The sequence below is a fragment of the Dipodomys ordii genome, unplaced genomic scaffold, assembly GCF_000151885.1.
Source record: "Dipodomys ordii isolate 6190 unplaced genomic scaffold, Dord_2.0 Scaffold10, whole genome shotgun sequence".
NCBI classification, from domain to species: Eukaryota; Metazoa; Chordata; class Mammalia; order Rodentia; family Heteromyidae; genus Dipodomys; species Dipodomys ordii.
In genome coordinates this window covers 17372917-17396812 of record NW_012267226.1, presented here as the reverse complement: position 1 = coordinate 17396812, position 23896 = coordinate 17372917, and the positions used below count along the sequence as shown (strand labels likewise).

Sequence of the window (23896 nt, the reverse complement as noted above, 5' to 3'; positions counted from 1 at the left end):
AGAGAGCCTTTCCCCTCCCATTTTGCCCCCCCCCAGCAAACCAGAGCTGCCATTTTTGAATATCAACCAGGGATCTTCCACCATCTATAGCTCCTCTCTCCATCTTTTGAGGAGACAGAGAGAGAGAGAGAGAGAGAGAGAGAGACAGAGAGAGAGACAGAGACAGAGACAGAGACAGAGACAGAGAGACAGAGGGGGGGGGCGGGCAAACTATGGCTCTGATCAGAGTGCCTTTCACCTACTGTCCATTTCTGGACACAAAAGGAGGGTCTGGGTAGAGGGAGAAGAAAAATACGCCACCATGTGAATGAACAAAAACCTTACTGGCCTCACCCAAGAAAATCAGGAGAGGAGTGACTTGGCAGCCAGAATCCCTGGAAGCCACAGAGAGAATTCAAAGCCAAACAGCTATCAGGTTTCCTTCCCCACGTCCCTCCCTCTCTCTCCCTCTCTCTCTTTCTCTCTCTCTCTCCTCTATTCCCCCCTTTTTTTCTTTAAATCTCTTTGCACAGTCCTTCCTCCACTTCATCTTGCTCTAGCTCATCTTGCTGGCTTCCCACGCTGCTCCCCCGTGCTTGGCACCCCTTCACACGTAGCACAGGTACAGGTAAGTCTTCTCTATCCTCCAGTCGGGCGGGATCTCCTCAGGCTTGTGGCTCTTCATGTGCTTCTGCATGGAGGAGAGGCTGGGGCAGTACTCAGTGCAGATGGTGCACTGGTAGGGCGAGGCTCCGTTGTGTGTTCTCAGGTGCTTGATCATCGCCGAGTAGTCCCGGGACCGCTGGTGGCACAACTTGCATTCAAAGGGTTTCTCACCTGGAAAGAGTGGGTAACACAGGTCGGGACATAGTGAGGAAAGAGGGGAGGGACCACAGTCCTTATTGCCGCCCTTGGGCTTGTGGGAAACTCTTGGTCCCCGTAGCTCAGCATTCCCCAAACGTCCTAAGATGACGGACCCAGCCATCCAATATGGCGGCCACTGGGCACACACAGCTACTGAAGTGACTACTGCAACAGAGCTCTATACCTTTTATTTACCTATTTACTTTTGCTTTATTTTATTGTGATTACTGTAAATAGCCTAATTTAGCTAGCGAGTATGGACTGGCCTTGTAAGTCTTCCAAAGACTGGTCCTGTGTGGTAGGGAAATTCGGTAAGTCCTTGGGGAAGGTTCTTCAAAACACAGTTCATACAGGGTGGGTGGGAGGGGGCATGGAGCCCTTTCAGAGTTTCAGTTGGTGGTGGGTACAGGTTAGGGAAATCCAAGGAACCCAGTCCTCTAAACATGCAACATCTGGAGATCTCTCTAGATCTCTATGTCTGTATCTATATAGCTATGCAGATCCTATACCTTCCTTCTCCTCTTGGGACAGAATGCGGAAGAGCCTAGCCTGCTACCTGGACTTGCCCTTCACTCAAGTACCCCAGAGCTGAGCAGAGGATGGGAAGGAACCTTGTTTCAATACAGTAATTAACTGGCCAGCCATCTCGCTATCGATACTCCTCCGTGCAGAGGCCCTGGCAAATAATGAAGTAATGAACAGCCAAAGTGATCTAACTATTGACCAGCTATTTACAATACTCACTGCCAATGCCTTTAACGATCTGCCCGCCGGGTCCCACCCCCAACAAGGGGCTAAGGAAACCCCAGGCCTCTGGGAAATCCATTGGGTCACTCAGGTTTGTCAGCAATAAGCACCCATCCCTCCCTGGGCTCCAAGCTGGGGGCAGGAAAACAGACCTCTGACAATCAGGAGCTCTACCTCCTAATCCTATCCCCATGGCAGGAAGCTAAGCAGGACCGTCTGAGCTCACCTCTTCTTCCTCTGCACAGTGCTGTCTCCCCTAATCAGAGAAGGTTTCCTAGTCTGCTGGGTTCCTCTCATGTTCAGAGGAAAATCTGACCTTCTGGGTCCTTCCATAGATCTATCACCCCACCAACTGACAGTGTGCTGATGGGTGAGTTCTCCAGAAACGCATCACTGGTACTGCTATGATGTGAATAATCTCACCATGGTGGATTTTATTTTTTGTCTGTCATGGGGCTTGAACTCTGGGAATGAGCGCTGTCCCTCCGCTTTTCAGCTCAAGATAGTGCTCTACCACTTGAGCTACAGTGCCACTTCCATTAATCCCACCATAGTGGATTTTAGAAAACCAAGGAGATGCCACTGAACTTGCAACCGGGAAGAAATAGCTCTAGAAAGCAATTCCAAGACTCTTCTATCCGTCCCCCCAAATTCTAGAAGCCTGGCCCCCAGGGAAAGGAGTTGTTCACGTTTCTTTTGTGTAAAAAGGAGTGGGAAGGCACTAGAAATGATCTATATTTATGTGGAGAGAGTACTAAATACATCTCAGAACTAAGCTCCTAGCTTCACGATTTTCTGACCCTCACCACAACTTAATTCGATATACTATGATTCGTAGTCTAAGTCCCAAACCACATGGGACAACTCTAATCCTCACTTTCTGTTAATCTGGTCAACCTGAGGGACTCATGAATCGATATCATCTGAACTCTTCATTGATGTGGCGGCCTCAGGGACTGCCCACATTCTGATCTCATGGGACAATATGCTGAGTTTGATTTGTAATGTCTGCCTTGGCAGAATTCAGGCCACCATATCTGCTCTTAGTAGAGCTGCTCCTTTTGGGTTCAGCTTTGGACCAGCCTCACCTGGGCTGCTTCCACCTCCCCAGTCCCATCCGGGTCCCCTCACTGGTGTTCGGTTGGTACCTGTGTGCACCCTGTAGTGCGTCTCCAGCTGGTGCTTGAGGCTGAACTTCTTGCCACAGCCATTGCATTCGTAGGGCTTCTCCCCAGTGTGGATGCGCTTGTGGCTCTTCAGTGTGCTCTCATCCCGGAAGCAGCTGCCACAGAACTCACACTCATACGGGTGGTCGCCTAGGGGACAAGGGGTTGGGTCAGGCCCTCACCTCTCTCTGTCCCCTCTTTAAGAGGACAGCATGGCACAGTTGGTGCACCTGCAGAAGTGCGAGGCTGCCTATGTTTAACCACCTCCGAAGATGACTTCAGATCCTTTCCCCATAACACGCATGTCCACACTTTACTGCAGTCCGGGGGGTCATCCATGGGGTAACGGCCAGTCCCAGCTGGCTTAGTGATGAACACCGGTCTTCAGGAAGCATGCCCTCTGAGGGAAGAACAGGCCTGGGAGCTCTGAGACCTTGCCTACTGCCTTCCCTAACTACTGCGTAAGTGCTGCTCCAGCCTGATCTCTGTACCCTCAAAACACTTCTCTACCTTTCATCGTGCCCCCAAACATTCCTACTCCTTCCTTCCTCTATTGTTTGATATTGTTATTGCCTGTTTGGTTTCCTCCCCTCTGCCACTCCCCCACCCCCCCGCCCCCGTCTCCCACCCATGAACTCCAAATTATTCTTCAAAGCCAAGCTCCTATGTCCCTGACTAGGACATTTTCTCTTAGCCTTCTAGCCTGAAGAAATCACACTCTTTTTCTTTTTCTTTTATTTGTGTGCCAGTATTAGGACTTGAACTCAGGGCATCACGCTCTCTCTTGTTTTTTTTTGCTCAAGGTGGGTGCTCTACCACCATTTGACACACAGCTCCACTTCTGGCTTTTTGCTAGACAGAACAGTCTCACAGACTTCTGCCTGGGTGGCTTTAAACCTCAATCCGTGGATCTCAGCCTTCTGTAGCTAGGATTACAGGCATGAGCCATCAGCACCCAGCTCACACTTTCTTCTTTAGAGTACTTTTCCCATTAAAATGGGCCATACATACTGAGGGCTCACTGCTGTGCTAAGAATATACCATGCAATCATAAAAACCACCTGAAAGACATGATTCTCATTGAACAGATGACAAAAATGGAACTGCTTGGAAATGCTTAAGTCTGGTCCCCCAAGTCACATAGCTAGCTAAGTAGCTGAGCTGAGATTCAAGTTCTAGTCTGGTTCCACACTGGATCACCGAATGACATGCTATACTGCACTGACTGGCATGGCGCCCACAGCTCTAAAATGGAAGCATCTGGTAGGCAAGAAGTGAGCCTTATCTATCCTGGTAGCCCTAGTGTTCAGTCTTCAAGAGTGACTTCAAAGAGATGCCCAGCGAATGCTGGGTATGTTAAGCTTGGGGTGAATTGCCCTTCCTCAGTCTGGAATCTATGCCTGTTACGTCTCTTTTTTTGAGGGTGCTCCACTCTTGAATTTCAGGAGGGTGGGAGGGTAGGATGTGGGGTTCACCATCTTGCATTTGGTACCCAAAGCGAGGGGCGTGAGAGGCGCAAGGTGAGGACTCCAGCTACTTATTTATTACAGGAGTGAAGGCGCAGACAATAAAGATAGATTGATCACCCCAGACTTTGTTCATGAATATTTAAATATCGCTGATTCGTCTTGTCACTGTAATTACAATTTCTCTGGGCTGCATCTCCAACAACCACAGTTTATGGTAAAGAATAGCCCACTGTATTTCACTTGTCCCTCTGCAGATGTGCGGGGCTGCCAACCGTGTAATGTCCTCCGCATTTCATACATTTTCTTCAGCTGCTGAAGGTTTAAGTCATCCACAATGACCTACGTTTTTTCATTATCCCCATGTCAAACTGTGCTCGTGCCTGGGCATAAATTGTCCTTCTCCTTATAGACTCGCATGCCTGTGCCTTCACTTCCTCTTTAAAATGATATTTTACTCTCTCTTCTTTCTCTCTCTCCTCCGCAGGCCACTAACCAAACCTCCCCCCTTCCCGAATGCAAGCCCTGGACCCACATAAATCCTCATCTCCTCTGATGGCTCTGAAGGGTTTTTAAGGCTCTGTGGGGAGTGGATGCTGGGGTCTGTGCACTGGCAGCCTCTCTCAGGGGTGGAAGATTTGCAAATAGCACTGAGAGCAAAATGGGGTCTATCAAGGAAACTCAAAGAACAGAGCCCACCTCTCCATCCAGTGCCTACCAACCCGCAGGGCAGCCTGCTCAGCGGTACGGCTGGTCAGTGGGGGTGCTCATGGGCCATCTGGGCATAGACCGAATCCTGGAGTTCTGGGTTGGGGAAATCACTGCCTGCCCATCCTACTGGCTGGGGCCATGTGGAATCCTTGTTCTCCAACCCCACTGAGCCCAGGGGAAGTGAGGCCCCTGCAGATAGACCCTGGTACTAATTGGCTGAGGGTATGTGTGTGTGTGTGTGTGTATGTGTATGTATGTGCGTGCACGTGTGTTTGCATGCCACTCACTCATGTGTGTGTGTGTGTGTGTGTGTGTGTGTGCACATGGCCCTGTCTGGTCTGACATCTAATTCCGTCTCCCCCCCCCCCACACCAAATCAGCAACGATTACGACTTTAATCAAAGATTCAGTATCCTCATTAAGATATAAATAAATAAATAAAGCAAGGGCCATGTGAGATTTCAGCCAGAGCTGGTAATTAAAACGTACATCAGCAGCCACCCTGCCCCTGGGGAGGCCCTGGGAATGGGGGGAGGGGGGGGTGACAGCCTGTGTGTGCTTTTCACCTCCAGAGGGGGCCCTAAGAGTTTACCAAACAACAGAGGGGTTTGTTTGATCAAATATTTTTTTTATGAATTTAATTATAAAGTAGATCACAACATGTTAAATGAGTTTAAATAGGTACTCTCTTGAGTCTGCCCAGGGAGAGGAATAAAAAGGACTTGGGAAAAGAAAAAAGAAGAAGGAAAATGACAAGTCACCCCCCACCCACATTTTGCAGTCAGATAATCACCCAGACTGCAACCCTCACCCCGAAAGCTAATTGTGCCAGTGTGGTCATAATGTACACAAAACTGGCGGCAGGACTCAAAATCCAATTTGTGGTATGTTGATTAACTCTGTAGACTCGTTAATGAGCTTGACATTAAGTGCAGGACAAACGAGACTAATTAGAGCCCCTCTGGCCTGCCCAGTGCACCTGTGACCCCTTCTTCCCCCCTTCTTCTATCATTACCTGGTGGCTTCCCTGGCTTTGGCCAAGCCTAGTGTCTCTACCCCCAATTCAGCCCCAGCCCCATCGCTCCTGGACCCTCCCTCTCGGCCCCTGCCTTCAGTGCAGCTGAGAGTTTATTATATGATGAGCCGTTGTGAATCAGGGATCCATCAATGCCAAGAGCACGGCTGGACAAACCTACCAAACACAGCTGCTGTGCTAAATGCCTGGCCCCAGTAGCAAATGGGCCAAGAACAACAGAATATTAATGAGGTATTGTGTGTGTATATGTATGTGTGTGTGTATGGGGGGGGCAGTTCAAGGCCTGTATAAGGCCAGTATGTGTGTGTGTGTGTGTGTGTGTGTGTGTGTGTCTGTGTCTGTGTCTGTGTGTCTTATGTGGTACACATTCACACATTCAATCTGTTCCCTAGAATCAGCAAAGGCTTCCCTCAATTTCTATCCCTCCCCACAGATCTTTGCCAGTAATTGACACCAAGAAGACCAGTATGAACATACAGACGTTCAGGTCTTAGAAGAAGATGGGGAACCTATTCTGGGTAGGACTACAATAATTCAAGTCACCTAAGGCCAAGTGACTTGACCAGGGGCTGCAAGGTACCTGGCTGTCTTTCATACGGTAGAGTGGGGGACCCACAGAGGCAGGGAGGCGGCCACAGCTGTCGGGAGGTCCTAATGAGTAAGTCACCATGGACAAGGTTCTGGCTCTCTCTCTCCCTTGTTGGGCCCTACTTTTTGGGCCTGCCCCTCTCCCTCCAGCAATCCCAGGTAGAGTTCTAAGCACCTGGTGATCACTTTACACCTGCTGCTATCAGCCAAAGATGCTCCTCTGAGTAGGACAGAAATGCAAGTCCAGACAGGCTGTTGGATGAGGAGACCTTGTGCCAGCCAGCCATGACAGCAAAGCCCTCTCCTCCTTCAGGAGAGTCTATCACCCACGTTGGGTTTGGCTTCATCCTTGATCTCAGCTGTGACAGGACTCTTGAGAATGAGGCCAGACAGAGAGTCCTGCCACTGAGCCCTCTACAAGGCATGCTAAGGAGTCTCTACCCTCCCACATCGTAGTGAGTCACCTGATCACACCTGTCTCCTAGAACCAGGATGGAAGACACACACACACACACACACACACACACACACACACACACACACACACAGAAACACGTGCAGATTAAAAAATGGACATTCATTTACCCACTGCAGTTGGAGAAGATCCCCATCTCCTTTAAGGAGAAAGAAGATATTTAAGTCCTCTATTCTCCTGCCAAAAGACTGCAGTAGGGAAGCAACTGCTTCTTGGCCCTCGAGTATCCCATCTCCTAAATATAGAGGTCGGTGGCAGTGATGGGTCATTGTCTGGGCACCTGGCCCGGTCTCCTTGACTCACACCCTGCCTCTCTCCCCATCCGTGGGTGAGTATCTCATGTCTCATTGTTTAAATACAACACAGAGGCCTTCTGGTATTATGGAGAAGAGTACAATGTTTTTAAATTCTGGGTGGCTCTTGGGATTGAACTCAGGGCCTCGCGCTTATTAGGCAAATATTCCCTCAGCAAATCTTAATACCCCCAGACCTTTTTTCCTTCCTTCCTTCCTTCCTTCCTTCCTACCTTCTTCCTTCCTTCCTTTTTTGCCTGAGTTTACTTTTCAGATTAGGCCTTGCATTTTTGCCACAGGCTACCCTGGACCATGGTCCTCTTATTTCTACCATCTACATAGCTGGAATTACAAGTGGGTATGGTTACATCCAGCCTGTTTTCCCAGGTCTTGTTAACTTTTGCCCCAGCTAGCTTCTGATTTCAATCCTCCTATCTCTGCCTCCCAAGTAGTTAGGATCAGAGAATGGTTTTTATGTACCTTCCAGGGTCCTAAGATGATTTGGACATCATACATGGGGTTATAGAAAGGGCAGTGAGAACAGTGAGAACGATGGCAGCATTAGAGACCTACTAGCAAGTTGTCAAAATGCATCCTGGTCTGTCTGCCTCAGAAGCTCTAGAGAGTACTTGCTAGTTATGCCGAGTTTTGGATCCTACTCTGGACCACCAAACCTGTTTCTGAGTAGGACTCACTTAAGTGAACATCCTGACCTGTGTTGGATGTGTGGGACAGGGAGAATGGTCAACAGTGTCTGGGATTACAGGAAGAACCTATGTGTCCAACCCAAGAACCCAGAAAGGCTGAAGGCACCTGAGCCCGGTGCATGCACCTTACATCTCTGGAGGTGAAGTCTAGACGTGGGCTCCCAGAATGCCTCATCCACCCATCACCCGAAGGCCTCCCTACCTGTGTGCGAGCGCAGGTGGCGTTTGAGAGCCGTGTGGCTGGGGAAGGTGCGGTTGCACTCACTGCAGATGTAGCTGCGCACGCCCGCATGGACCTCCATGTGCTGCTGGAGCGCGCTCTGTGCCTGGAAACGTTTCCCACACAGCAGACAGAAGACGGCCATGTCCGTGCCTGCAGAGACAGCAGCAAGGTGCTCAGGAGGGTGGACACACCAAGTTGAGGTTTCCATCTCTTTAGTACCCAGTAGGAAGTCTGGGTGGTACCAAGTGTGGGCACTTGTACCCCATGCAGAGTGTGGGGGGCACATGGAAGGTAGTCATCCAGAAGCAGGGACAGCGAGACCTTCAGGGTCTGGTCCAGCCGGGCTGATATGCACAGGAGTGATGTCTGTGTGAACGTCTCCTGTGACCCAGCAGCCCTGGCTGAGTCAACCTGAGGATTTCCACCAGCACCAGCGCCTTCTCTACCCATATCTCCCCCCCCCCCCAGAGTGCAGACAGCTGCCTTCAGACAGAGCTGGCCCAGGGCAAACCGCGGATGGCCTTTTCAAGCCCAGGCTTCTCCATGCGCTGCTTTGTGATCCTCAGAATACACCCATGGGGATCCAGGGATCATGGATGGAGCCCAAGCTTACACATACCCCTCAGCCCAGAGGGGCTCTGGTCCCCCCCCCCACAGGGCAGACCCAGACATCTTTAGTACTCTACCCTCTTGTTCTGCCCAAGTCCCTAGATGCCGTTCCAATCTGCCAGCCCTCCTCTCAGGTTTGGCCTGAAACCACTTCATGTCCTTGTGAAGCTGACCAGCTGATCCTGAGACCAGGCAGGGGGAGCAGGTCCCAGATCAGCGGGGACCCTATTTAAGTCAATACCTTCCAAAGGATAAGACTGTGTGACTCCAAGGAAAATGTAAGAAATAAAGCCAAAGATGGGAGGTGAGGCACACACACTAGGCTGAAGAAACACTTGCAGGCCGATTTCAGAGCAGGTGACACGGAGGACAGGCCCGGTGATGGAGAAGAGCCAGGAAAACTGATCAGGTCATGGAGTTCTATGTATGCCAGTGAGAATGGCTCAGATGCCATTGAACTGGCAATGCAGGGTCACAGGACTGGTTGCTACGGGGAGCAGGTTTGTGTCCTCCTCAACATGAATGTGTTGAAAACCCAACTATCAAGGTGATGGTGACAGGAGGTGGGGACTCTGGAAGGTCATGAGAATGGAGCCCTCAGGATGAAACTTGTGCCCTTATTAATAGGAGCTCAGGGGATGAGTCAGCCTCCACCACAGGAAGATACTGTCTGAAGTCAACAATCTGCAACCAGAAAAAGACCCTCACCAGAACCCAGCCATACCAGCACCAGGATCAAGATCAGAGACAAGTTTCTGTATCATCCATCACCCAGTCTATGGTGATATGCTATAGTAGCTCAGACTGGTGGGTGCTAGCATGGAGGGCAGCACACAACACAGAACAGTATCAGGGACAAAGGACCAGAAGAGGCAAAGTTGCTGATGGCGCTGGTGCTACCACCAAACCAAGGCAGGCACTTTGAAAACAGGAGGGAGGAGTGAAGAAATAAAATTCCTAGATGGCAGCTCCACAAGACCTGGGTTCAAGTAAGAAAGAGCGGTACTCGAGTCCGAGTCAGTCCAGTCTGCACCTTGTCAACAGGCTGAACGCTATGTGGTCACCAGCTAGAAAGGAAATGCTACAGTGTCCACCCATAGTTTCTTGTCTACAGACACCACACAAGGCACAGGGGATCTCCCTAGCTATCTATCCATCAGTCAAGGCTCAGAGGGGATGGGAAGGAAGCTTGGAGGCCTTCTAGCCCCATTCCCCATTCTTTTATTAGGGAGAACATAGGATAATAGGAAAGGATTATTAAACAAGAGGAAAAAAAACCAGGGTTGGGGGTGGGGAGAGAGAGAGTGGATGAGACACAAGAGAAGCTACTGGTGCATGCAACTTAAAAATCTCAAGACTAGATTTGAGTTATTAAACAATTTGCTGTCGTTTCTGCCTAGCTGATTGTTCGCATGTATGATGAGTCAGGGAAGATTCTATTACATTGGGAGATTAAGCAAATAAATGCTAGCTTTTGGAAACACATTAAAATGTGAGGCTATGGAAATAAAATTATCTAGAAAATTGTATTAGCAATTCATTAGCTGCAGTAAGATGTGCAGAGCGACAAGGGACCGGCGGCGTTAGAGCACTCTGCTCTCTTTAACGCCTGGCCTAAGTTCTGCTCTCTCCTTTAGGGACCTCAGGCTGGTTCCCCTAGGGAAGGGGAGCTTGACTGCAGATAGCAAACCATCAAGCCAGGTGCCAGCAGCTCACACTGGTCATCCCAGCTCCTCAGGAAGCTGAGACGTGAGGACCGCCATTCTAATCTAGCCCAGGCAAGACCTTGAGACTCTATCTTCAGCGAACCAGCGAAAAGGCCAGAAGTAGAGGTGTGGCTCAGGTGGCAGAGGATCAGTCTTGATCAAAAAAGCTAAGGGAATAATGTCCAGGTCTTGAGTTCAAGCATGTAATCACAGAAGGTAAAGCGGAGAAGAATATCAGTTCAAAGCTATCCTGGACCAAGTTAATAAAACCCCAGCCCAACCAATAAGAACTGTCATCTGAGGCTGGCCCTAGGCAAAAATTCAAGACCCTATTCCAAAACAACAGCCAAAGGAAAAAAAAGGGTTAGGAGCATGGCTCAAGTGGTAGAATGCCTTCTTACCTATTGAGTACAAGGAACTGTGTTCAAATATCAATACAAAGGGGGGGAAACCCTCCAATATTTTTTTAAAAGGACCCAGGGAGGAAGAGGAAGCAGAGGGCCCTAACTTCATGCCTTGTGGCATGAAGTAAGTCATTTAACTTTCTTGGTCCAGAGTGTGTCCATCAAAAATGGTGGACAACAATGGTGATTGTTGAGATTAAATAAAGATACTTGATAGAAAAGCTTCATAACCATGAGGTGGTTACAGGGCCAATGTTAGCTCTCTGAATCAGCAGGTGCTGGTCCTCATTTGTGGCCCGTAAAGAGAGCTCTGGATTGCAGTGTCCATTTCTCCCTCAGCTGGGCACCTGGGTGCAGTGTACAGCCAGAACATGAACCATTGCAGCCCTGCACAATTATCCAACCCTAAGTTGTCGTTTTTTTAAAAGTATATTTTTATTGTAAAAATACTGTACAGAGGGGTTACAGTAAGGTAAGGAGGAGTAAGGTAATGAGTACATTTCCTATCAAGCATTATTACCCCCTCCTTTGTTTTTCCCCTACCATCCCTTCCCGCCCCACCCATCATGTTGTAAAGTTTGTTTTCAACATAGTGTCATACATCTCATTGTTACAATGGGTCACCCTGTATCCTTATTTCAACATTTTGTTATTTTATGGACTTGGGGTTGCTTCTTCCGGGAAGCTAGCCCTGGCAAAAGCATCCTGGATGAGTTACACCATTTAGAACTCAGTGCCAAAGACATCATCTTCTTCTGAGTTCTCACTGTTGTAATGCATAAAGTCTTTATGGCTTTTCTTTTTTGACAGTCAGAGATTGTGAGGCTCCTACGTGATTAGAAGCCTCACTAGCAGGAACTGTCATTTTTATGCCTTCCCCCATCATACAGCAAGAGGCCTAATGCAGATAGGCACCCCCAAAACACATGTTAATTGGAAAATAAATAAGGGGCCACAGAACAATCACAAAGGCGGGGGGATTGTGGGTGGAGCCACAGTACAGAGACAGACCAAAGTCCACAAAGGAGGACTTCATGGAGCTCTTCCCACAACTTTCCTAGTGGTGCGTAGGCAGCTGGTCTCACTGGGGCCTTTACTCATCTGCTGTGTTTCTGATGACCTAGACAGAATACAGCCACTGGGTTCTGCTGCTCAGACCATTGGAAGACCAGTTCCACCTCTCCCTGCAGCAGAGCTAACTGAGAATTCCATTCGTGGCTTTGGTATATTAGGACAGGGAGGGGCGTGGGTGCATGTGTGCATGTGGTGCTGGACTATTGAACTCAGCGCTTCATGCTTGATAAGCGAGTGCTCTAGCCCTTCAGCTACACCCTCAATCCCTTTTGTGCTTTAGTTGTTTTTCATATCTGAAAGGGTCTTGCAGCACCTTTGCCCAGGATTGACCTGTAACACCATCCTTCTACCTGTGGTCGTCCATATAGCTGGGATTATGTATGCATAACATCTTGCTTATTGACTGAAATGTGGACCTTAATTGAATATTTTGTCCAGGCTGGCCTAGAATCATGATCTTTTTTTGTCTCCCAAGTAGCTGGGATTACAGGCATGAGCCACTCAGCCCCATATGCAGCTCTACCCTTGCTGTGGATGGGATCTGGAATGTATCCTTGAAGACCCACCTGTTAAACGCTTAGTCCTAGCTTGGGGAGATTGAGAGGCAGTGAAAACTTTAAGGGATAGGGCCGAGAGGGAGGCGGTTAGGACACTGGCGGCATTCCCTAAGAAGATACCCGTAAGGGCAGTTGAAGGGCGCTCAGTCCCTCCAGGCCCGCTCTCAGTGACTTCCTAGCCACGAAGCAGCCAGCACTGCCCCATCTTGTGTTCCTCCTCATGATGTGACCTCTCACCCACAGGTAACACGGCCAACTGATTATGGACTAGAACTTCCAAAATAGCCCAAACAAACCTGTTCACAAGCTGATTATCTCAAGGGCATGTTACAGAAAGCTGACCAGCAGACTTCAATCTCAGTTTCTTTACTGAGAACCTAGAATCCATAACTAACTCGATACTGACTTCTTGGTGTGGCAATACAGCTACTGATTATACATACATATGAATTGTGCTGGTCCTAGGGCTTGAATTCAGGGCTTGAGTATGCTGTCCTTAAGATTCTTATTCTCAAAGATTGCCACTCTACCACTCGATCCACAGTGCAACTTCCAGTTTTCTGGTGGTTAATTGGAGAGAAGAGTCTCATGGATGTTCCTGCCCAGGCTGGCTTTGAACCGTGATCCTCAGATCTCAGCCTCCTGCGTAGCTAAGATTACAGGCATGAGCCACCAGTGCCCTGCTCTGATCATGTATTTTTCAGGACAGAAATCCTACACACATATTAAAATGTTTTTTTACTGATCTGTATACTCTGATGTAAATCAGATATAAAAATCAGCCTCTGCCCAAGGAATTAATTCACCAGGCCCAGGAACCAGAATGTTCTCTACTCTTCTAGAAAATGAGTCTTTCTCTGGTTTGCCAGGACATTTGCCCAAGGTGAGTTTAAATGAGAACAATGGAGTGGATCTGGCATGGATGGGCTTGGAATGTGGTTTCAGGCCAGGGGCCTATGCATATTTCTGGGATCCATTTACAACGCTCTTATCCAGGAAGTACATAACCCCTACCAGACTTCCCCCAAGGATAGCAGGGCCGATCTGGAAGGCAGAGCATGTTCAACTCACAGACTCCCAAGTTTAATTTTAGAAAGGAAAAAAAAAAGGTAGAAAGCCAGGTCAAGATGGAAGAAGAGGCAGGAGGGGTGACAGAGTCGAGGTTATTTATCTCACCTAGGTGATGACGGGGTCTGAAATTACCAGACACAAAACCCTCGTGTTTACACCTGTGTCATTTCCATACCAATTAGCTCTTTAATAGAAAGGAAGGAAAGGATCTGATCGGAGGGGCACACAGCTGGAGAAGATGCTCAGGTGCTACCACCTTCTTGGAGCAAAGCTCTTATTATCTTCCTCTAGAAGCTGTTTCCTAATCAAAGGAGCAGAGGGATCTAAATATACTTCTGCTTTTTTTGGTAAGCCGGCTGGGGCTGATGTGTGTGTGTGTGTGTGTGTGTGTGTGTGTGTACGCCTGTGTGTGGTGTGTGCACATGCATGTGCATGTATGAACATGGGTCACAGGTGAACTTCTCATGTCCAATTCCATCCAAGGAATTCTACCCTGAATGGCTCCTCCTCCCCGGAGGAAGAAAATACCATCTTCTTCTTCTTTTTTAATCCAAGTACTGGGATTTGAACTCAGAGCCTGGGTGCTACCCTTGAACTTTTTTCCACTTAAGACTGAGTCTCTACCATTTGGGCCACAGCTCTACATCTAGCTTTTGGGTGGTTAAGAGATGACGTTCTCAGGGACTGGTTTTGAAATGTATCCTTAGATCTTAGCCTCCTAAATAGTTAGGATTAAGGTGTGAGATACCCACACCTGGCTGAAGCTATCAAAATTGTGTGTATGTGTGTGTATTTGAAAATCTTGGTTTAAATTGGAAGCATCTTCCACTACCCCCATTCATTCCCCCACTCTGCAGACACGTCCTCTGTTCTCTCTTTCCTAAGACATCATTTCCAGCTACAGGCCATGCTCCTGACCATACACTGAAGCCATCACTTTAAACTGCTGCTTCTCCCCTTCCATCCCCCTGCTTTCTCTGCCTTTCTTCTGCTTTGCCCCCAGGTTGTTGTTGTGAAGAAGGTGGTAAAGCTGTATCATCCACTGCGCAGGAGAAACAGAGACAGGCAGCTCAGGCTGACTCACACCAGAGGCAGGAAGGCTCTGTCTGCATCTTAAGAGGCCGAGGTGGGGAGGGGGTTTGTGTGTGTGTGTGTGTGTGTGTGTGTGTGTGTGTGTGTGTCTGTGTGTGTCTGTGTGTAGACCAGGCAGAAAGGAAACAAAAGCCCATCCAGCCCCTGACATCTGTGGTCTTTCCTCGCTTTCGACTTCCCCTATGCCATCAGTTAGGACTTGGCTCCTTTTCAAGAGATCTCCTAGAGAAAGGGCCAAGTGCTCCCTCCTCAGTTCTCCTCTGGCTTCCTCTTGGGTGTGAGTGGTAGACAGCAATGGGAACAAATCCTGCTAGCCCCTATCCCCCAATGAGCACCCCTCCCCTTGGGGCAGGATGGAAGGTCTGACTCAAAACTAAATTAGCACTCATCTTCCCAAACCACCCCAGATGTGACAGAGCTTCGCATCTTACGCCACGCTTATATCTTCAGTCTCCATACGCTGGCCTCACTCCTTCTACTTTGCCTTTGTATCTGTTTCGAACTTTGGAAGGCTATCTGCACTTCTGCATTTCCACAAGAGGAAAGGGAGAATTTATGGGTTTATATACCATCGGTCAACTTTATATATCCTCACCGGATAACAAAACAGGGGAGGGAGGGAGGAATATGGACAGCGGATTCAAATTTGTTTTAAAACTACGCAATGGATGAACGACTGCAGTTTCTCAACACACACACACACACACACACACACACACACACACACACACACACACACCCAGTTTTGTCTCTTGGGGAATGCAGCTGCCTCCTCCAGGCGGTGGCAGCTAGCAGAGCCGGCTCCCGGAAACTGTGTATTTGTTTAGCAGTGAGCCCAGACACAAGCGCATTTCATTACACCGCACCTCCAGCTACAGTAAACAAATTTGTCAGCTCACTAGCTCATTAAGGTGCGCCCTGGACACGCGGGATTTATTGAGACCTGCACAATAAAAGTAACATGAATGGATTTACTAATTTCGTCAATCACTCCAACAAACCAGCCGAGGAAGGGCAGAAACTGGGGGAAGTGGGCAACAGAAAAGGGATGGAAAAGAAAAATAGGAAGGAGGTAAAGGGAGAAAAAGAGGGAAATTCTGGATTGCAGGAGACAGGATAAAGGGCTTGCTGGGGAGTAGCGCTGCTGTCAAGGTACAGAGCTACTCCCAAGGGTCAGTGTACCCCATCGGCTGGGTCCATTCTCCCATGCAGGGCAGTGAAGGGAACTGGCTCTTCCATTGCTCAGACACTGAACTCATAAATACGGGGAGCAGAGGCCATGTTTGGGAATACCCCAGCCCCCCCAATCCCTCCGAACTGCTGCATGGGTCCCAGCCTCTAGGCTTCCCAACCCAGATGCTGGGCCTTCCTGGATATTCTAGAATGAATGAAATGCTTCTATTGTAAGAGCAGAGGGAGACAGAAGGGAAGAGGAGGAGAGGAAGAGCAAGAATATGAATGCGTGCACTTGTGCATGGGAAGGTGGTATGTGTCGGGGTGGAAAGTAAATCCGGAGAAGTATGCAGCCCTTGGATCTGTAACTTTCAAAATGACAGCAGGACTGGGGCAAAGGTCAGGGGGTCCAAGGCCTTAAGCACCTCGGCCAGCTGTGGCAGTGAAGCCTGGAGTCCACAGGACGCCTGCCTATATAAATCAGCGGTAAGTAGCGCCCGCTGGGGGCGAGGACAATAGGCCCACACGGGGGTAGAAGGTAGGACAATGGAACCCAGCCAGTGCGCAGGCCCGGAACAAATGTGCCCTGGCACCACCGGGGCCCCCATTTGTGAAACTAATTGGCCCACGATTGAAAAACTGGACCAACTTCAACAGTCCTGAGAGGACTCGAGTAGCCCGTAGGAGATAACCTCTGCAGAGCCGGGGCCAGGCCTAGCCCTGAGTTCTGATGCGAAAGCCCCATGGGGTAGTCCCGTCTTCGTCTTCGGCGGGACCCATCCAGGGGAAGGATGGGTGGGGTCCTGAGGCAGGTGGAGATCATGCCCACTTCTTCCAACACTCCGAAAAAAGAACCTGCTTGTTCTTCTGGAGTAAAGCTCAAAGGAGGGACACAGTGAGCTCCGTGGCTTTCTGAAGCTCAGAAGCTCCTGTCACCCTCATAGGGAGTGGGTGGGATGGTGGCAAGTAGACATAAAGCCATGGTGGCTGCTGTGGACAATGGGAGGCCTGTTACTCTCTGTAAGGTAAGGCAACCTTACAGGACTTTCGGAAACAAGAGCGTGTAGTAATACATGACTGTAAGCCCAGCCACACGGGAGGTAGAGGTAGGAAGATCACAATCTGAGGATGGCCCAGGCAAAAGCGTGAGATAAAATCTGAAAAACCTACTAAAGCAAAAGGGACCCGAGGCATGACTCAAGGGGTAGAGCACTTACAGAACTTGAGTTCAAAATCCATTGCTGAGAGAAAGAGAGGGGGGAGGGAGATCTCAAGAAAGAGGAAGAGGAAGAGGAGGAAGAGGACAGGGAAGCTAGCCCTGTGAGAACTTGAAAGGCTTCCAGGAGGTGTGCTGCAGACTTCCTATAGCCATGCCCTTGGGGGCCATTCTTGAGTAGCTGGGTCTGAGGAACCCTGGATGAAGGTTGGGATGAGAGGGTAAAGGATGGGGAACAGGGACTTTCCCCCATAATCCAAGCTAGGACAATGCATAGAGGACAAGCCACTCAAATGGCTTCATTTCAGCCATGTCACAGAACTTAGTGGAGGGTTTAGAGCTTCAGCCTGGAGAGGAGACCCAATTTCCTTACTTTTACACTAGATAATCCATGGTCTCCATCCTCACTGGCATGCTCCAAGTGTATTTTCATAGCACCCCAGACTCACCTAAGCCCTCCAGGGAAGAACTGGGGTTCAGTCAGCTACAATGGACTCTTCTTTAAAGCTTTTGGTAAACCCTAATACTGTGAGGTGGAGGCAGATGGCTGAGGTGGAAGAGAACAGACCAGAAGAAGCGAGACAGGACAAGACAGAGTCCCAGGGTGATAGGATGGAAAAGGGCAGGGAGTAGGGACTGGAGACCAGAAACTCAACATAATGAAGTCCTGAATGTTTCAGATCCACTTAAATATCTGACAAACACTGGCAAGGGAATGAAAAACCAGCCCATGTAAATAAACAAAAATTTTTTTAAAAAGAGAGAGAGAGAAGATGTATTCATTTTCCTGACATTTTAATGGTTCCTCTCCTTGCCCCCAGAAGATGACTACAAATTAAGCAGCATTTAAATGCTTTTTACTGTCAACAATTAAAAGGAGGACGGCAGGCCCCGAGAGTGAGGCGGGCCATTCATTCCCACGGTAACCAGGCTGGCAGAGATGCAGGGAGGCTTCCCGTACTGTACGGCACACACAATGGTCCCAATGGGACGTGTATATATTTTCCATGTTGCAGGACATCCAAAGGCAAATTCAAATAAAAGGAGCTCTGGGTACAAAGGTACATACCAAGAGGAAGAGCAGGATGGGTTTCTGGAGTTCAAGTCCCAGGAAAGGCAGAGTTTAAGCTTGGTCTGATTATAACTCAATCAGGGTGCCTATATTTTGTATGTGGAGGTGTATGCGTGCACACGCAAGCACGCACACATGCAAAAAAGAACTAGAGACAGCTGCTGCTTTGCTATCCTATGGACAACAAAGGACCAAATGAGCAATTCTCAGAGTCTTTGCCTGCACCCCAGAACCAGGGTGGAAGTTGGAGAGAACTCACCTTCTTCCCTAGCCTTCCAGAGAGGACACGACCACCAACGTCTTCTCTCCACCACCTGACCCACAGCCTGACTCGCTGAGCTGCAGGTGGAGACCAGCTGCTCCTAATTTCACTTTGCTCAATGCCAAGGATATCATTCTAGCATGGGCCGGCAGAACACATTTACTATTTCAGAAATGAATTTTCTTATTAGTTGTTGTTTAAACCATGGTTACCAATGCATGTCCCAGCCCAAGACCACTGATACTTGCATCTCTCTCAGAAAGGTTCAAACCCAGTCTGTGTTAGGCTTTGTAAATTCTATTGCTAGAAGGCTAACTCTCTATGATTTCCAAGAACCTGTATCATTTTGGGTACCCCTGTAAACAATGTTCCAGCATAAAGGAAAGAAAAGAAAAAGATTTCAAAGAGAAAAAGGATGGAGGGAAGGGGGGTGGTGGCTCATGAGCTGTAGCTTATCTTTCTTGTTTCAGCAGTTCAGAGAAAGCAGGGAAGGGAGCGGACACTCAACCAGGTGAACGGGTAAGCAGGCAGCATCTAGAAGCAGCCAGGTCCATTTCTGTGCTGTAAAGTTTAATATGCAGGAGGGACAACGGAGAAATAAAAGAGACACGTCCCCTTTAAAAGGAAATATAATTTACAGTGTGCAGCCAGGCGGCCCATAGTTTCAATCTCGTTTACTATAGAGAAAACTCTGCTAGCTGTTCTCTATCCCACAAATCCGATTTAATCAGACAAGCCAGCCAGCGTGGCTTGGAGTAAAAACGGATAATTAGTAAACAGAGAGCTACTCCAGTGCTTCATTGGCATTCGAGTTGGGCTACTGTGTCGCATTTAAAATGCAGTCTGATGAAGTTTACAAAATCAAACCATTTGTTACTCCTATTGAAGAGGCTTCAGGCCACTTGCAATTAAATTGGAATTAGTGCTCAGAATGAGACACAGCAAATTCATACTAAAAAGGGATCTGACTTTGAGACATTTGACTTCAACCGCTTTCTGTGTTGAGAGTGTGGTTGGGTGTTACTGAAAGATTCTTTACTCACCCCAACTCCAAAGGGCTCCCCAACTCATTGAGCTTGTCCCCCACAACTTGAGTTTGCTTGGGTGGGCTGTGGGAGATGGGGGCAGAGGGAGAGGGGAGGGACAGTCGACACCGGAGAGCCAGCCCAACATTCACACCAGGAAGATACTGTACTAGGACAGTGTGTCTACAAAGGACCATATGGCTCCCTTCTGCATGGAGTCTTTGGACAGGGGAGTGGGGGGGGTGGCAGGAGGGGATGGGAGAAGCTGCCAAAGGCACACTTCTACAGGGTACTGGCCCCGCCCCCTCAGACAGCAGGCTGGCGGCTGGCTGGGAGAATGGGCACCTTTCTTAGTTGGCTGGGCTCCTATGGTGCCCAACACAGAGAAGGTCTCATTCATTCACCAACCTCTACTCATCAGTGTTGCCCCCAGACAGGGCACAAGTGCTTGTATCACTGGGGTTGCTTAACCAGGAAACCAAGATTCCCCACCAAGCCATCCAGAGATGGACGTCAGGATAACAGTGAGCTTCGAGGGTAAAATATGACATTGTGGCTTTCACACGTCTCCAAATGAGATTTAGGAGTTCGTCAGCAACCGATGTATCGTATCCATAGTACTTGTAACACCTTGCTTTCCATTAGCTACCACGGCGATGTTCATACCACACCAGAAACGTGGCTGTTTACTTTGCCGTGTCGTTTACGCAGATCAATCCTACAAAAATACCATGGTCTTTCACTCACATCTTGATACTGTTAGTTAATAGGCTAACAAAGAAACCACCAATACTACATTACAAATGTTGCCTTTCAACCAGGGAGCCCTAGGCTGGCTTTGAACTCACTACTTGGACCTAGCGCATGTCATAGTCTCAGTCCTCCTCCTTCAGTCTCCCAAGTGCTCAGATTACAGGTAGACATCACCACACCTGATGTACAAACGGTCTATTAAAATATTTTAATGACAGTTTTATGTCCTTTCATTCCTGCATTCAGAGATATTATTCTGAGGATTCCAAGGAGTTGTTCAAAGACCTCCTGAGACTTTTCAAGGAGTCCATGGCACCAAGAAGTTAGATGTCACTTAGTGGAAGGTCTCAAGGGAGAGGGAAGAGGGGTTCGGGTTTCCTATGTGTAGTTCCAGTTCTATGTGATGACCAGACAGTTACCAGGGTGACCTCCTTCATCCCAATAGACTGTACTCTTTTGAAGATGGCTCAGTCGACTTCAAGCCGTATTTGACCAAAATTACAAAAATAAAACACAAAATCCTGGTCTCAAGCTACCATAACCCTCCACCCCCTATGCTGCTCAGAAATAGCTGGACCAAAATCCAGATTCAGTCCTTCAACTTCTCTATCTGCCACCAAGAACACTCGGCCTCCTAGGAGGAGAGAGCTATGACATGGGATCCTCCAGAGGGACCCGCTAGGGACAGCCAGGTTCACCTCTCAGCTCTGACATCAATGAGCCATGTCTCCCTCAGGCTCTCGGTACTGTCTTGTCCTGTGAGCCAGCCCCTTATGTCTCTCTGTCTCTTTCTTTTATAGGCTCTCTCTCTTTTACAGGCAAAAGATCCCTGGTTCTACCCATCTCTTTTCAGATTTCTTCCTCTGCCTGGACACTCCTTCCTGATTCTTCCACCATTCCAGTTCAGAGTACCTTCACATGTAAGAAGGAAAAGCGGTATTTATCCAGTCATCCTCAGTCCTCATTCTTAACCTTTTTTTTTTTTCAGACTGCAGAGAGGATGTGTTTTTTTTTTTTTGTTACTATGAGGGAGCACTGAGATTTACAACACGGATGGCACTTCCCGTTCAGTTGGATTAGAGTAAAAGTCAGATTTGGAGGATTTGGGTAAAGAACAATGAAGGGAGTGAATTTGATAAAAACTCTTTCAATGTTCCAATTTGAGCTCAGATTGAAGGCCTGCAGGGCTCTGCTTAGCCCCAGGGATCAGTAGGAAACGAAAGAATGAAAGACCCTGTCATTCTGGAAGATGCCCACATCAAGAATGCTTTCACACTGCTCTCTCCCAGGACAGAGCTGTTTCCTTAGTGTTTTCTGTGTTTGGAACAGCAGAGCCAAGCCTGGATGGATACTACATGGTCATAGCCACTCTCACTAACCCGAGTTTCCTCTTTACACTTGCTGAGCCTTTATTCCTCCTTGATTCTTCCATTTCGAAACATGCCCCAGGACAAATAATCTGTCCACTCCTCTTTCCTTTCCCAGCCTGTGTCATTGAACAATGGCCTGTTGATAAACCAGCACAATCCAGAGAATACTAGAGATCACTTCTCCCTCTGAGGGTCCTGGAGAAGAAAGCATTTGTGAAATGGGCCAGGAGGACTGACCGCTCAAGACCTTGGATATAAAAGAGAAAGAAATCACCCTATGATGACACTGTGCAAGCCTGAGTCTTGGGCCTTCCACAATGCCACAATGATGCTGACAGCAGCAGAAGGAGAAGACCCAGTGGAGATGGGAAGGGGGGGGGTGCTGTGGAATATGATACCATCTTTTCTACCTCAACTGCAAATAGGCCAATGGTATCTCCACCTACCTCCACCGTTGTTTGCTTAATACGCACTTAATTTTAACTTTTAAGACAAAGCTACTTATTTAATCTCTACATAGGCAGGATCTGTCTTGGATTCTCCAAAGAAACTCATATCCCAAAGGACAAAGACCCTCAAAGACAAAATTTATGCAGGGCTAAATAAGCAACCCATACACACTCTGTATAGAAAGGCTGCCTCGGAATTTGAAGACGGGGTATTCATATTAATTAACGTCTTCACAGAAAGGAGAACTCTCTCTAGGGCGAATCTGTTTGATTGTTCTTATTTACTCAATGGTATCACTGCTTAGTTTTTCCCTACCCTCACTCTAAGGAGCCTATGGGGAGTCTCCAAAGGCAAAGGAAGTGGTACAGCTTAGAGAAGACGGTCTTGAAGTCCTCTTGGTCTCTTGCTGGAAATACAACACAAGGTTTTGCAATATTCACATCCAGTCTGTGCTCTGTCTATGAAGGAATGTAGACACTTCCCTGCTAAATGACCCAGGTTCTGCTTCTGAGACAGACTACCTGCTCAGTGTTTGAAGCATGGAAATCAAGGACCTGTGCCATTCCACACGCCGTGACACAGCCCTGGTTCAATGTCCTTAACCTACCTCCAACAGTTCTCACCACTGCCCCTAGAGGGGACCTGTGTGAATTACAGTTAGATTCTTGATCTATTTATTTACTTTGGTACTAATTAATGAATGAATGGAGCAGGAGTACCACCAGGCAAAAGAGGGGTGGGGGGAGAAATGATACCTGCCGAACTTTGCTCCATTTTTCAATCATGTGGCACCTCCTGTGTACCTGCCCATGTGCTGGATGGGGCTTGGGGTTCGCTGATGAAGGAGATCATCACAGCCCTTGCCCAGACTGACCGAGACCCACACACTGACCGAGACCAAGCTAAACAAGTTATGACAAAGCTTAACAAGTTTAACCAAGTTAAGATGATGGTGAAAAACACTCAGGGCTGGAACTAGGAAGGCATCAGGCTCCAGGTTAAAAAAAACTCTCACCCCATAAACACTCACACCTTCCTGCGAGAATCGGAGGCTATAAAAGGACATATTTACACACACACGTGTGTACATACAGCACCCCCCCCCCAATTCCAACACCCACAGCAGAGATATGAATGGCTGCTATTCAGGGCCAGGGGTCTGGGCTGTGTCATTATGGCATGACAGGCAAGCAGTAGCTCCAACTTCCTTGTCCTGGAAGTCTGCTTCTGCCTGAGCTGATTTATTCTGCAGACCATCTGGGCCCAGGGAACAATGTACTCTCCCTGCTGAATGACCAGCCTGTTAGTCATACCCTCTTAACTCGACCCCTGTCCCCTAATCTTTGCATTCTTTGATGGAGGCCAAGGCCTGTCTCTCTTTTTCTCACCTCTCCCTGGGCTGGAGATGCTCCTCAGGACACAACAGCGTGGCCTCCTATCTGGAGGTCTAGAAGTCAGACAGGGGCAGGCTGAGTGGATAGGGGTCTTCAGGGTACCCTGCCTCATTCTCTAGGCCCCAGAACCCTGTTTGGACATGAGGGGAAGTGCTCGTCTCAAAAATAGGCACTCCAGACTTTTTAGGGCTTCCAAGCTGTAAGCCAGACAGACTGGAGAATTGGCTCAGGACAACTCAGGTTGCCAAAGCTCTGCTTGGACGAACCCTATCTCCCCCCAGCCCTCTAGCCCTTTACACAAGACTGGGGCAGCACTGCCCTGGGCACATCAGTGTTCTCTACCTGCTTAATGGGGAGAACAGCTAGTTTCCAGAGCAGGAAGAAAAACGATCTACTTTTATCTTTCTCCCCTC

General features: G+C 48.5%; 1 protein-coding gene across 3 annotated transcripts in view; it reads right to left on the bottom strand.

Annotated features, from left to right (window-relative positions):
* Zbtb16 (zinc finger and BTB domain containing 16) overlaps nt 1–23896 on the bottom strand; it is a 184830-nt gene that overhangs the window by 14915 nt on the left and 146019 nt on the right. The window contains exons 5-7 of one of the 3 annotated variants that reach the window (XM_013009768.1): nt 8235–8405; nt 2739–2906; nt 593–816 (exon numbers count right to left, since the gene is read on the bottom strand). In XM_013009768.1, coding sequence (XP_012865222.1) covers nt 593–816; nt 2739–2906; nt 8235–8405 — 563 coding nt within the window. Of the gene's footprint in view, nt 1–38; nt 817–2738; nt 2907–8234; nt 8406–23896 lie in introns of those variants that run through there. The other 2 variants (XM_013009769.1, XM_013009767.1) reach the window with 2 other exon arrangements.